The 13,590-nt window shown below is 37.4% G+C and overlaps 1 protein-coding gene and 1 long non-coding RNA gene across 5 annotated transcripts; both read right to left on the minus strand.

Moving 5' to 3' along the window:
- Window positions 1-3,935: 3,935 nt before the first annotated feature.
- Window positions 3,936-5,477, minus strand: LOC148855392 (uncharacterized). Its single transcript, XR_016094789.1, has 2 exons — window positions 4,992-5,477; window positions 3,936-4,713 (listed from the first exon to the last, which is right to left on the minus strand). It is a non-coding gene; the product is annotated as an uncharacterized LOC148855392 (long non-coding RNA).
- A 1,050-nt stretch (window positions 5,478-6,527) lies between these two features.
- Window positions 6,528-11,259, minus strand: EMB1586 (P-loop containing nucleoside triphosphate hydrolases superfamily protein). 4 transcript variants are annotated; one of them, XM_088940915.1, is made up of 3 exons: window positions 10,681-11,259; window positions 10,522-10,576; window positions 6,528-8,447 (listed from the first exon to the last, which is right to left on the minus strand). In XM_088940915.1, exon 3 carries the CDS (start codon window positions 8,362-8,364, stop codon window positions 6,649-6,651), a length of 1,716 nt encoding a protein of 571 aa, XP_088797041.1. In that variant the 5' UTR covers window positions 8,365-8,447; window positions 10,522-10,576; window positions 10,681-11,259; the 3' UTR covers window positions 6,528-6,648. The 4 variants fall into 4 exon arrangements, with proteins under 4 accessions (XP_088797041.1, XP_088797042.1, XP_088797043.1 ...); XM_088940916.1 differs by having other exon boundaries at window positions 6,528-8,475; window positions 10,681-10,818; XM_088940917.1 differs by lacking the exon at window positions 10,522-10,576 and having other exon boundaries at window positions 10,681-11,210.
- Window positions 11,260-13,590: the final 2,331 nt, after the last annotated feature.

A 13,590-nucleotide genomic window follows, 5' to 3' on the forward strand; every position in this document is an offset into this window, starting at 1 on the left:
GAGAAATGAGGAAGGAAATGTTAATGCATTTTACTCAAGCCCAATTGGAGTCGGGGACTCTATAGGGCTGAAAATTACAGTGGTTATTTAAGGGATTCAAAAGGCTAAGGAGATGAACATCAAGAAGTTTCTAATTGATGGTGATTCAAAGCTTATAATAAGCTGGCTCCAAAAATAAGAGGAGGCTGGATGGTGGTTCTATATATATGAGAAGAGGAAGGCTGTTAAATTGTTACAAGAGACAGAGGAGACTTGTAATTGGGTCAAAAGAGATGCAAATGCCTTCCCTGATACACTTGCTAAACAAGGGGTGTGAAGGAACAGTTTATTTTGGGTTGTGATGTAATTTCAGTTGGGGAGTGGCTAAGAGAGTTTATCCCTTCCCCCTTCTTTCTCTTCTATTGTACTTATTCTATTCTTAATTAATAACAATGTTTCTGTTAATGATAAAAAAAAAAATCATAAGATTCATGAAATGAATTGTACGATACTAATATTTTTCAGAAAAGATTCAAACATAAGATTGAGTCACGAATCGTAGTGTATTTTAAGATATTAACAACTAGCTTCGAGGGAAGGTGTAAACATGGCTGTTTCAGGATGGGGTGTACCAGTGCTAGAGGTACAGCCAAGAGTATAATGTTTTACTAGAAGCTAGAAGTAAATACTTTCCTGTTTTTCTTTTGGATATCAGCATATGTTTATTTGCCTCTCCTGGCCTTCCTAAGAGTAGGCACAGCCAAGGTTTAATCTTTCTGGTTGTATTACTTGTATGTCCTCTTCACTTACCTAATAATCTCTTCGGTTGCTATTGATCAGAAAGATAAGATGCCTACAAATAAAGACTGAATTACAAAAACAAAGAATAAGACCTATTACTGGATCCTCTCTATGCAATTAAATAACCAAAAAAAATATACTATTCACATCAACGAATTATCCAGCAAAGGTAACACTAAAATTATACTGTTCATATCAACGAATTATTTTACCAAAAAAAAATATCGAAGAACTACCAATTATCCAGCAAAGGTAGAAACATCTTCTCCAGTTTTACTACTGTGTCTCTTTCTTCATAGAATTTGAGGAAACTTTAAAATCTGTCTTGGCTTCTTTCTTGTTTTTTTTTTTTTTTTTGATCAGCAAAGATTTTGCTTTTTTAATTAATAATAGAGAAAAAGTTACAATAGTTATAGGTTGCAGAAATGCATTAACCCAATCTGCAACCACATACAATCAGCTACAGTTCAGCCCAGTACAAGGTAGATCTATTTGCTCCTTGTTTTGCTAGGGTATCCGCCATCCCATTTGCATTCCATTTGACCCAACCAAACTGAGAGTTGAACCTCCTTGGAAGTGTGTCAATTTCTCTGAAGATAAATTTGAGCTTCCAAGGTACTGATGTGATGTTTTTAGCCCAAGAAATGACCAGTAGTGAGTCTACTTCTATTTCTATATCTGTTGCTCCTATCTGCTCATCCATCTTTAAACCTTGAAGTAGGGCTAGGGATTCATCCTGTATTGAGTCACCAATACCTATTGGTCCTGAGAAGAGTGCCACCACCACACCTAGATGATTTCTAATCACACCCCCTATGCCTGCCCTTCCTGGGTTACCAAAGGAACTGCCATCAAAGTTTAGTTTTAGTTTGTTCAATGCAGGTGGCTTCCATTCCACTCTCACAACTACTTTGGGTGCATCTATTTGTGCTACTTCAGTCCAACTTCTTAGAATCTCATTCATGGAGAAATTTTTGAGCTCCATGGTCATCACCCAATGTGCAGCTTTGATTTTTATGGCTTCAATAACTTCCTCCTTTGATTTACTTTTTTCAAAGAAAAGTCTTAGGTTTCTTTCCTTCCATATAGTCTATACTGTAGCAGCTCTTGCTGCCTTCCATAAGTACTTCCCTCTTTTCTTCTGTTGTCTCAGGAAGGAGGGGCTGAATAGACTTACCACATCCCGTGTGGGAGCCCATCAGCATCCAAAGAGAGAACAAACAACATTCCAAATACCAGAAACAAAAGAGCAGGATACAAGGTTATAAGGATGTCTTTCCTTTATATTGGGCACATATATGATATATCATCCAAAGGTTGGAGGAGGCCTCAATTTAAGACCCCTCCAGCAGATAAGACCCCTGTTAGACAAGTGGTGGTAATTTGGTATTGCACCTCAGCACCCCTGTGGAGGACAGTGACAGCAAAGTATGGCACCATGTGTCTTGCATGAGGACCATCTCAAATAAGCAGTCCTATCATCCTATGTTATGCTGTTTGAAAAGGTATCAGAAGGCCCTTATCCTTTTATTAGTGGAATAATATATAATGTGGGTAATGAGGACAATTTTTTGGAAGGTACATGGTGTGACAGGTAATTACTAAAAGGTCCTCTTCCATTACTAAATTCAACTATTCAATAACATCCAACAAAGAGTATGTGATGCAGGATTTTTGTTTTTTGTAGTTAGCTACAACTATTATTATTCAAAAGATTAATCAAAACAGTACAGTTCTCTACAGCAGAGCTAATGATGCAACAAAAGTACAAAACTAGAAGAAGACAGCAACAAGAAGTGTTGAATCTTGAGGTGAAACAGTACACTTGAAACTAGAACGAAGAACAACCCACTTTTAGGAATGGAAATCACCACTTGAAACTGAAAATCCTTCTACAAACATTATATGAGGCTTTTATAGCTGCCTCCAAGCAAAGTGACGCCCTAACACAGTTTGACAAAAACACCCCAACTTAAGTGACTCACATGGCAGTCACATAACTCAACTCGAAAAAATAAAGGGTATACGCTGTACATTTGAGAAACTACTTATATATGCCCTAAACTTTTAAAAACAACTTATATGTACCTTGTTGAACTCTCCAATGTTAATTCTAACAGATAAACTGTAAAAAGACAAAAATATCCTTAACCTAGTCATTAAATTTTCAAAATCTGCCATTCTCTATTCATTTGGGAAGGGGAAAGAGAGAGAGAGAATGGGATGAAACTAACTATAGGTTCTCCATTAAACAGGAAGAGAGGTGGTGAACTATGAGATACCTAGACTTAACACTGGGATCACATGTTTGTGTTTGTTCTCTTCAAGCAGAAACAAAGACAAACAATCACTCCACCTACTTCAAGGGACCACTTCAGCACTCAAAAGTTCGCAGAGGAGAATGATTTGGGGTTTCCTGTGACCACTGCTTTCTTCAATGCCTGAAGTGAAACAGCTATGAGAAGACATTGAAGGAAGCAAGCAAATACCACCGAATATTCATTGGGCCATAACCAAAATGACTGGGGGAAAATTTTGAACCTCACCTGTTTACCCAAAGTCATATATGAGAGAGACCCCTCAGTACTTAGTACTTCCTCAACGATCTCAAACTCTGCGCTGAGACCTTTTAGATTCTAAATCTTAGACCTAAGTCATATATGAGAGAGACCTGTTTTCACCATTTAGAAGCCTAATCTTAGACCTTTTAGATTCTAAAACCAAAATCTTGACAAAAGACAAGAGTCAGAGATGTCGTCTCTAAAAGACATTGAGGATGGTGCCAAGGGATTACAGATGAGGAGTCAGAGACATCAATTATCAAATGTCCCTAAGTAAATGTTTTCTTAACAGATAGCCTATTTGTGTTATGTGGGGCCATCTTGTAAGGTACATATAAGTTGTTTTTAAAAATTTAGGGACACTGAAATAGAAAAGTTTTGCATTCTGATTGGGCAAATTATGTTATGTGAGAAATTATACTAAATTTTTTCCACTAATAGGCACAAAGGACAAAAACACTGAAATAGAAGAGTTTTGCATTCTGATGTCAATTTATGGACTGTTAATGGCTGCTTGCAAGAATTAAAGAGAAGATAAAGACCAAAATCTAGAACAATTCAATCAGCCCTAGAATAGAATCACTATAGGACTTATATGAATCACTCAGAATAGCAATAATAAGAATAAGTTACAATCAAAATATCCATAACCACCTTTTTGCATAAATATATAGACACTATATGGGTAATCAATCCCACTAGAACAAGAAAAACTAGATAACTCCTAAATTACTTACCAATTATTATGAAATTTTATACAAAACTAAACTGTGACCAGAAAAATCGAATTCTAATGTCAGAAAAACATGTAAAATGACCAAAATACCGCTAGTATCTAAAAATAAAAAACACATAAGAATATCAGAAATTTCATATCTGACCACTTGCCCCTGCATTAGATTGTCCGTGAACCAGTTAGAAATGACCCTCCAATTCATTAAGCACTCAGGGAGATGCATAAACCATAATGAGAAGAATGACACAAGGAAAAAGGAAAATGATATATGCATTGAAGTCAAGACAATAAATAACAAATGCTCCTAGAAAATGCAAAAGTCAATGGTAAAACAACTACTGAAAACATTCACTTACTCGATGGTAGAAATAATCATACAAGCATAGAATATGGTATATGTCAGCTGCATCATGCTTTTTGACATATTTGAGAAGCTTTATTTCATCAACGCTCTGATCAAACAAGTCTTTGTTGTTCTTGATAATTTTCAGATAGACATCCATACCTGTATGCAAATCATGTGCTTGAATAGCTTTGCTAAATGCAGCTGATCCAAGGAATTCAGTGACATGATAATGTCCAGCAATCACTGAATTTAGAACAAGATGGAAATTTGTATCCTCTTCAAAGCCCATCCTGCAGGGAAAAGAAACTGGATAATCAAGTGAGATAGATACAATACCATGGAGAAAGAGGAACTTAGAAAGCCTCTCACGAAGACATCCACCAGCGGTTACCAAAAAGTAATAATTGAACTACTCTAGCACAGATAGCATATTGTTAGAACAGTCCATGCGAGAATACAATGACTAATAACTCATATTTAAACAACCGTACGACATTTTACCCTCACTCTCTCCACCCCCCCCCCCCCCCAAAAAAAAAAAAAAACAAAAAATGGAAGCAAAACATGCCTGTTTTTCCCATGCACAATCTTGAGATTAAAAGTTTCAAACTCCTCCTAAGCTTTTATCTGTCTCACTTTCTCCGGCACAGCAGTTGCTTCTTCATCCTCTAGCGCCGTCCCCGTTTCCTCTTCTCTCGCATCGCTAACTTTGTCATCCTCCCTTTTCTTGATATGCTCCTCTTCACTAATAGCCATAGTTTGAGAGTGTTGAAGCAGTTGAGTTTGATGATATTATGGCATTAGCATTATTTTCATCCTGGAAACTCTTTCAAGGTGAAGAACCAATGCTCTTCCTCCTCCATGAGGCAAGCATGTCATCAGCCCCCATCAATGCATTCCCATAATCATCAACTTCATCACCGATCACAGCATTGCCCTCGGCAGACCATAGAGATTTAGTAGAATTTCCCTGTGCATCAAGTCCCCATCTCTCAGAGGGGGTGGAAAAGAAAATCCACCGTCAGTCCCTGTGCATCAAGTCCCCATCTATCAGAATCCTACTTGTCCTTCTTTTATATGTTATTTTTTATCGATTTACAAACCTTAATTAATTAGTTTTATTCTTAAGTTTTGAGGTCTTTTTGGGCCATTACGCCTTTAACCTTTTATCATCCTGTCTCCATCCCATCTTTGATTCCCTACTCCTAAACCTGAAAGCTTCAAAACTCTTACCTTCATAATGCTTCTTAAACAAATTGATCAATATCAACCGTGATCACCTTTTGATTTTGATGATAAGCCCACGCTAATAACCCCATCCCCAAAGTTGGTGGTTGTTGGAATCGAATCCCCATCTATATCGGAACGAACAAACTCGGATTCAGTCCTCTCAAGACCATGCTCACACTGTCCTCACAGCCCCTTGCAGCTGTGCATTAAGAATATCTCCCCCATGAACAAAAATATGCAAGTAAGGAGATATTCCCAATACACGGTTGCAAGTAGACCTGTTCATAGGCCGGGTAGCCCGTTGGCCCGGCCCGCACCCCGATTGGGCTTGGTCATGTAATTAGGCCCGCGAGCCTAACCTCATGCCTAACACAATAAGCCCGACTGTGTTACGAGCCAGGCTTGAGATTTGTCAAAAAAACCCAACCCGACGCGACTCAGCATTATATATTTTATAAAATACATAATATGTATTTTATATATTTTATAAAATATATAAATAATATAGTATTTATTGAAATATATATATTTATAATTTAATATATACATTTTTTTATTTTTTTCTTTATAATTTTTCTCTCACTCTCTCTCTCTCTCTATTCAGCCGCTTCGGCAATAGTAACAACATGGGCTAAATTTCGGGCTCGGGCTCAGGCCCGGGCTTCGGGCTTTTTATGAGGCTCGGGCCCAAGTTATAGGCCCGATGGCCGGGCCGGGCCGGGCTCAGACTCGGGCCTTAGAAAAATCTGTTAATACAGAATGAAAGCCCGGCCCGGCCCATGAATAGGTCTAATTGGCTGTGCAGAACAAACCAGCTAACCTACCAACCAAGCCACCCCTCACTTGGCTTGAAGGTACAGACCCAAGAATAAAGTTCCTCTATCAATATTAACATATTTTAATAAACAGCATAACTTTTGTTTATCCTCCAGGAAATTCGGAAGAATAGGAAGAAACAAGACTTGAAGACTAGGTACATAAGTATGATTGCATTCTTATTCCACCTCTTGTTCTGGTTCATGGTCCTGTTCTTCTTTCGAGACAATAAGCTTGCCCTCTGTAAACATACATGCACAAATAGGGATCCCAAGCTGTCTTTGAAGCTTCTTCACAACAAATACCTCAGGCTCCTCGCATATAGTGACAACCGTTCCCTTTCGACCCAGCCGACCTGTCCGGCCAGCACGATGTGCATAGTGTATTGAGTCAGTAGGCAAATCAAGATTGACCACAAGATCACATTCTGAGACATCCAATCCCCTTGCTGATAGCTCATTCGTCACCAGCACTCTCACCTCCCCATCCTTGAATTTCTTCAGAGTAGTCGATCTGGCAAGCTTGCTGAGATCCCCATGCAGCTCCACAGCCTTCAATCCACGAGCCTCTAGCTTGAACACAACATCCTTTAGTTGTTTGTTGTGATTCATGAAAGCAATCACACACTTAGCATTGAGTGCATGAACACATCTTCTCAGGGTGTCCACCTTGTGCTGCGGTTTTGTTACACAGTAGTAATGCTTCAGGACAGGTGGTAAGCTCTCAATTGCACCTTGAGTCATTGAGTTAGATGTAGAAACACAAGTAGTGCTTGACGAGGACACAGGTCCAGAAGGAGGCACAGACTCAAGTGGGACAACACTTTTTGCTCTAACAAGAAGAGGGTCACGTCCCCAGCTCCGAGCTGCACGTATCACAGAAAATGGCACAGTTGCAGAAACCATGATAATCTGACGTTCAGCCCACCTAGCTAGTGCACTCTTTGAGCTGGAGGATGTGTCTGCCCCGGACCTCCTTCCAACATGTTCCAATATCCTATGCATGTCCTCACGGAAATTGAAGGAAAGGAGCTCATCAACTTCATCTAAAACAAGGAAACGACAACCATGTGTATGCAGCTTTCCAGCTGCACTAATCTCTGCAATCCGTCCAGGTGTTCCAACAACAATTGCAGGCTTGTTTTTCTTAAGAGCTTCTTCCTGCCTTGATCGGTTTGCACCCCCAACAAGCTGCTGAACCTTCTTCTTGTCATATGGTCCAAAAAGCTTCTCAACTTCTCTCACAATTTGCATACCTAGTTCTCTTGAAGGAGCAACAATAACTGCTTCTATACCAGTTTTCTTTTCAGATTCATCCCCATTTGATATTTTTTTCTTCAGGGGACCCACTTCAGAGAGTATGGGAAGGAGATAGGCTAGTGTCTTTCCAGAACCTGTGTAAGACTGTATTACGACATCATGATTCTTTGTAATGGTGGGAATTGCTGTGGACTGAACATCTGTTGGAACTGTGAAGCCTTCTCTCTCCAAACGCTCAATTATCAAAGGTGAGAGATCCAGCTCAGAGAATGTCTTTGCAGCAAAAGGAGCTGCCTCTATTTCAAGGAATTTTTTAACTTCATTTTTGCTTCCACTGCTCTTAACTGGCTTGATTTTAGTCTTAGAAATTTCAACAGCCACATTTACCTGCCCAAGCTTATTGCTTTTATTTCTCTTTGTCGTCTCAACTTTAGGTTTGAATCCAAGGCTTGCAAGGGTTAGGGGCCCACTATTGCTATCATTTGATCTCTGGAACCGCACACTATTGTGAATCCCAGTTATACTGGATAAACTTGATAACTTTCGTAATGGCAGAGAATCTCCAACATAGAGGAATAACCGTGCTGAAACTAATGTAACCATGCTCCGTTGGGTTTTCCCAATTATTAGTTCCATAACTTGTTCACAACAGCTGCCCTGATCAACACTGGAGCATAAGCAGTTACACCCGCAGGAGCGAGGATAGACCCTACGTTAAGCTGCAAATCCAATATGTAGCTAGTTATGCTGCAAAGGTAATTAAAGAGATAAATACTTTCACTTCATGTATACCAACATGCTAGTTATTTCATATAGCATCATCAAAATTCAGGACCAATACAAGTCTAATGATTAAAAAGTTAATGCATCTTATAAATAAAATAAAAGTATAGTAATTTTGTCCATACCTACTGACTGGAAAAGTTAGAATCTAATGTTCCTTTTTTTTTTTACAAGTAACTTTAACTTTTATTAGAAAAACATCAATATATACAAGCATTACAAACAACCCAGGGAGAAGAGCAAGATGCAATCTCTCCCATTAGAACAATCAAAAAAGAAAATTACAACTGAGCCCAATACAAATAATCCCTATTAAACCCCTTGGTTGGCTAAGAATCAGCTATCCCATTAGCTGATCTCCTAACCCATTGAGTCCTCAAAGTCATGCTTCTGGTTAACCATTTAAACTTCTTAATTCCATCTCTACAAATCCACATTACAGACTCTGGCTCTTTAGCCATCCCACTACCAGTTCAACAATCAACTCATCCATATTCAAATATTGTCATCTGCACCCCTTGAGTTATACAGCTAGAAATTCAGCCCTGAGAGAATCCCTCACACCATTGGATCCAAGAACAAAGGCAAAACATTACCTAATCAAATTTTCACCTGATTAGGGTGGTGTGAGTGTTGGGAAACGGCTCACTTGGGTTGGTTTGGGTCACCACCCATCATTTGCAAGAATTAGAGGAGATGGGACCTCCAAGAATGGTTTTCAAAAATATTTTCATTTGATAGTGACTCCGAACCCAAGGCACCAGCTAAACCAGTCCGGGTATGACTCGGATGGGAAAGGGAAGGAGTTAAGCACCCCTCTCCCGGGTCCAATAGGTGAAGCCCACATGGAACCTAAGCAACCACAAACACAAATGCATGTTTCTTTAATTACCTAAAGACAACAATGATAGAGAAAGCAAAACAAGCCAAGAACAAGTCAACACAAGAGAATCCACCCCACTTCTACTTTTATTTATTATTTTCATAATTTATTTATTTATTTGAATTTGATTTTATCATGTTATTTTCTTATGGAACCCTATTTGTATACATATTGATTTTATTGGACTAGCAATTTATTTACTCTATTCTTTTATCAATTTTTTATTTTTTTATTTTTTTAAATTTTATTTATTTTATATTATTGTTCCTTTTTGATAGCTTATTCTTTTTTTGATCAATATTTTGATAGCTTATTCTCCTCCCTTGTCACCCAAATATGGTCGAATCTATTTAACTAGCCTCACCCTTTCATCCTTTTGTCCAATTGATTTATTATTTTATTTTTTATATTTTTGTTTTTCTTTATGATTGGATTAATTTGTCCTCCCCGGCCAATCACCCCTCTCATTCCGGTTCTGCACATCAAAGGACCATCTCCATTCTGCTATCTATTCCTTGTTGTCATTATCTACTTTTTCCCCCTTTCTTCTGTTCTTTTTTATTTTTTTATTTTCTTATTTTTAGCTATGAGAATCAAACTTCTCATTTACTGGGCGGTCTTCCTCAGCTCAGGCGACAAAAATAGCCAGCAAGTCTGAAATCCTTTATCACAGTGTCGTATGACCAAATTAAACAGACAATTCAAGCCTTGAACATTCATTCGATCAGCACAACAAAATACTCATTCTAAACATCAACTAGCAGAAGCAAAACAAATTTCGTCTTCGGACCGATTCCTAAACTAAACAAAACAAAACAAAATACTTATTCTAGACTACTGTGATGAAATGATTGAAAGGAGAAGATGCATGGGGATACATGAATCACTAGCTACTTTATTCAAACAGAGTTCGGCCTTCACTAATCGAAAACAATAAAACATAGTGAAATGGATAGCATCGTTATGAGCAGAATCTTCAGACAGAGGAACTGAACTAGAAAGAAATAGAGAGAGAGTGAGAGAGAGAAAACAGCAGAACTCTAATCGTCTCTCCGAATAGCTAGGAACATCTTTCCTCGAAAAAATGCACACGATAATCAGTGTAGAAGAGGAAAGCTGCGGCAGACCTGAGTAAGTTTCAAGGTTTTCACAGAACCGGTTCAGCAGAAGCTTCATCACAGGCTACGGCAACCATCCAGATATCGATTATCCCATAGCGGTGTTGCAACAATACAATGAATCAAACATTAAAGCAACGGAAAGATTACGGTGAGAACTGGACTCACCAGAATCGAATTTGGTCTGAGATTGGACGCTGCAACGAGGGAACCGAGAGTGTTTCGTTCTTAGTTTCCTTTCTTCAAACGATAATGACGACTGATGATCGCAACCGGGAGATTGGAGAGAAGAAACAATCCTCTCGGTATAGCTTTCGCCGGCGACCGAGAAGATAATGGATTCAAGTGGCGGCTGTTAGTGTGGTTTGCTCATGACCGGAGGCTGAGAACAGGGGGGCCGTTAGAAGGTTGGGGGAAGACGAAAAGGGAGGAAGAACGGAGAAAAAAATCGATGAGGGTAGAAGAAGAAATTGAAAAACAATGAAGGGTGTGCATAACGGTGATGAGTAAGAAAGAGGAAGAGTGGGAGAGTGAGTGAGGATTAGGTTTCTATTGGAAAAGATTTATTTTTTAAAAGATGGGGTGTATATATAAAAATAGAAACCGATAAAAATATACAAATTGATGAAAGAAAACATAAAGAATTTCAGCAAACTGAATAAACGTAAATAAAACCACCAATACAAGTAAATAAGCACATCTCAAATCAATCATAAACGGTCAGTAGACAGACGACTCTAAAAGACTGCCTTTGACGGAGAGATGCGAACAGAAGTCACCATGAGCAGCGAACTAGGGCTGCAAATCGACCCGGGTTAGATCGGATTGAGGCCAACCCTAGCCCAATTCTAAGTTTTAAACCCTAACTAAATTACTTCAATTCTAGCCCAATTCAACCCAACCCAAATTTCAGGTTGGGCCCAACCCAACCTTCTTCTCATCCTTTAAAACCTAATAGAATTTTTTGACTTTATATCTTAATTCGACTTTCACTACATATATTAATCCAATGTTTCATTAGTATTTGTTTGTTGACATTATTTTTTTAGTACAAAGTTCAGAAAAATAAATGTTAGAAATGACTATACTTTATTATGACTTATGATAGATCTTTCTTGGGTGGCAAACAACATAGAAGAGATGAAGAATAAAATTTTCAAAAAACATAAAATAGTGTTATTAAGGTTTTAGTCTTTTTTATCAGGATTAAGTGAAGCGATTATCTTAAAAGAAATACATGATACTATGTGGTGGGGGCTATACAAATATCATGCATCTAAACAAATCAATGTATGTTATATACATATAACATATATTTATATATGACATATACTATAGAGTCAGGTTCAGGTTGGGTTGGATTGGCTAAGGGGTCAATCCTAACTCAACCCGAAGTAAAATCGGGTTCATGAATTTCAACCCTAACCCTAACCCAAACATCAACCTGACCCAACCCAACCCAACATTTTCGGATTGTGTTAGGGTTGGGTTCAGGCAAACCCGACCCAAGTTGCAGCCTTACCGCGAACTGACTCAATCATAGACGAGTTAATTTTGGTTGTTGGGGCCCAACAACATAGGCTGTTGAGAAAGTTTTTGGGTTGGGCACGTTCTGGGCAGTTCACCTATTCATGCCCATGCTTTGGTATTTAGTCAAAATAAATTGAGATGTAATTACTAATTTACCCATTCTCATGGTAATGTGGCATTTCTAGAAATTGTCTCAATAGTCTATGCTATTGGCCCCAATAGCTAAAGTTTTTCCATCATAAATGGCAATCGTAAAGCTACATCCAACATAAAATAAAGTCCAAGGGAAGAACCTCGTGTCAAAACGCAAATGGGAGAAAAACAAGGGGAAAGAAAAGCCCAAATGGGAGAAACTAGAGAACAAAGCCTTGAGTAAACTCAAGGGGAGCCTCTCACATAATAGAAAGAGAGAGAGAGAGAGAGAGAGAGAGAGAGAGAGACCATATGGGGGAAGGGGAAGGACAACCAAGATGAGGCTCCCTTCGTAAGGGAGCCACCCCAAAAGAAAACCCTAAAGATCACCTCCTTTCCTCGATGAGTGGCTCCCAAGTTAACATATAGATAGTACTTTGGACCTGTGCGATGTATATAGGGACTTTAATTATTTATAAGTAAAATTGAAGATGGAACTATACTATATTTACAATTAAATGGTGTCCAACTAAAATCAATTCAAGTATTATTTTTTGGGGATATATCTGGTTTATCCGATCACAATCTAAGTTGCACTTTAGTGAAAGTAGTGATTTTCTTATTCTCTAGATAAATTTATATTATTTTTTATATCACAATGCTAATTTTTAGTATTTTTTAAAAAGATTTTGTTATTAATTTTTTATTGCTTATTATTATTTTTAGGTAAATTATAAAAACAAATATCCTCTTATAACAATTTTATAAATTACCTTTGTATTTTGACCGTAACAAAGGTCTTTCCTATAGTTTTGAGAAAAAAGTGCAAATATCTCCTTTTCCTTGACTTTTCGGTGATAAAGACATTAAAGTTACCAAAATACCCTTATCCTTTGCATTATCATACATAATTTAAAGTTTCAACTCTATGCATCACTAGTTTATTTTTTCAAAGAATAATTCTCCTAACTCTTCTTGAACAAAGTAAGGTCAAAAGGCTGAAGTGAAGTAAAATTAATGCATTAAATCAACACTTTTTATTTGGAATGCTGATGAGAGGACGGTATTTGCATCTTTATTCAAAACAATAAGGGTGGTTATTTGTTAAGGTTAAAACACTAGGAAGTTTTAAAGGATTGTTAGAAAACCTAAGGAGGTTTTAATAATTTTCCTTATTTTTAAATGGAATTTAAATTAATATTAAAAGAATTAAACTATATTTAAAATCAATATTTATATTAATTTTTAAATTAGCAAAAATTCAATTTATTTAACTATATTAAGTTTGTATTAAATTTAAATTCCTTGTGAAATTTAATAAAACTATATAAATTTTTTATTTTTCAATGGAATTTAAGTTGGTTTTTAATTAATAAAATTTAATTATAAAACTAATAATTGTTTGGAATTTTGTAT

The sequence above is a fragment of the Nelumbo lutea genome, chromosome 4 (assembly GCF_056320005.1).
Source record: "Nelumbo lutea isolate HS-2025 chromosome 4, American lotus-T2T, whole genome shotgun sequence".
NCBI lineage: Eukaryota > Viridiplantae > Streptophyta > Magnoliopsida > Proteales > Nelumbonaceae > Nelumbo > Nelumbo lutea.

What these genes read in the sequence shown, in the direction of transcription:
- EMB1586 (XM_088940915.1), bottom strand. Translation starts at nt 8,364, where the DNA reads ATGGAACTAATAATTGGGAAAACCCAACGGAGCATGGTTACATTAGTT.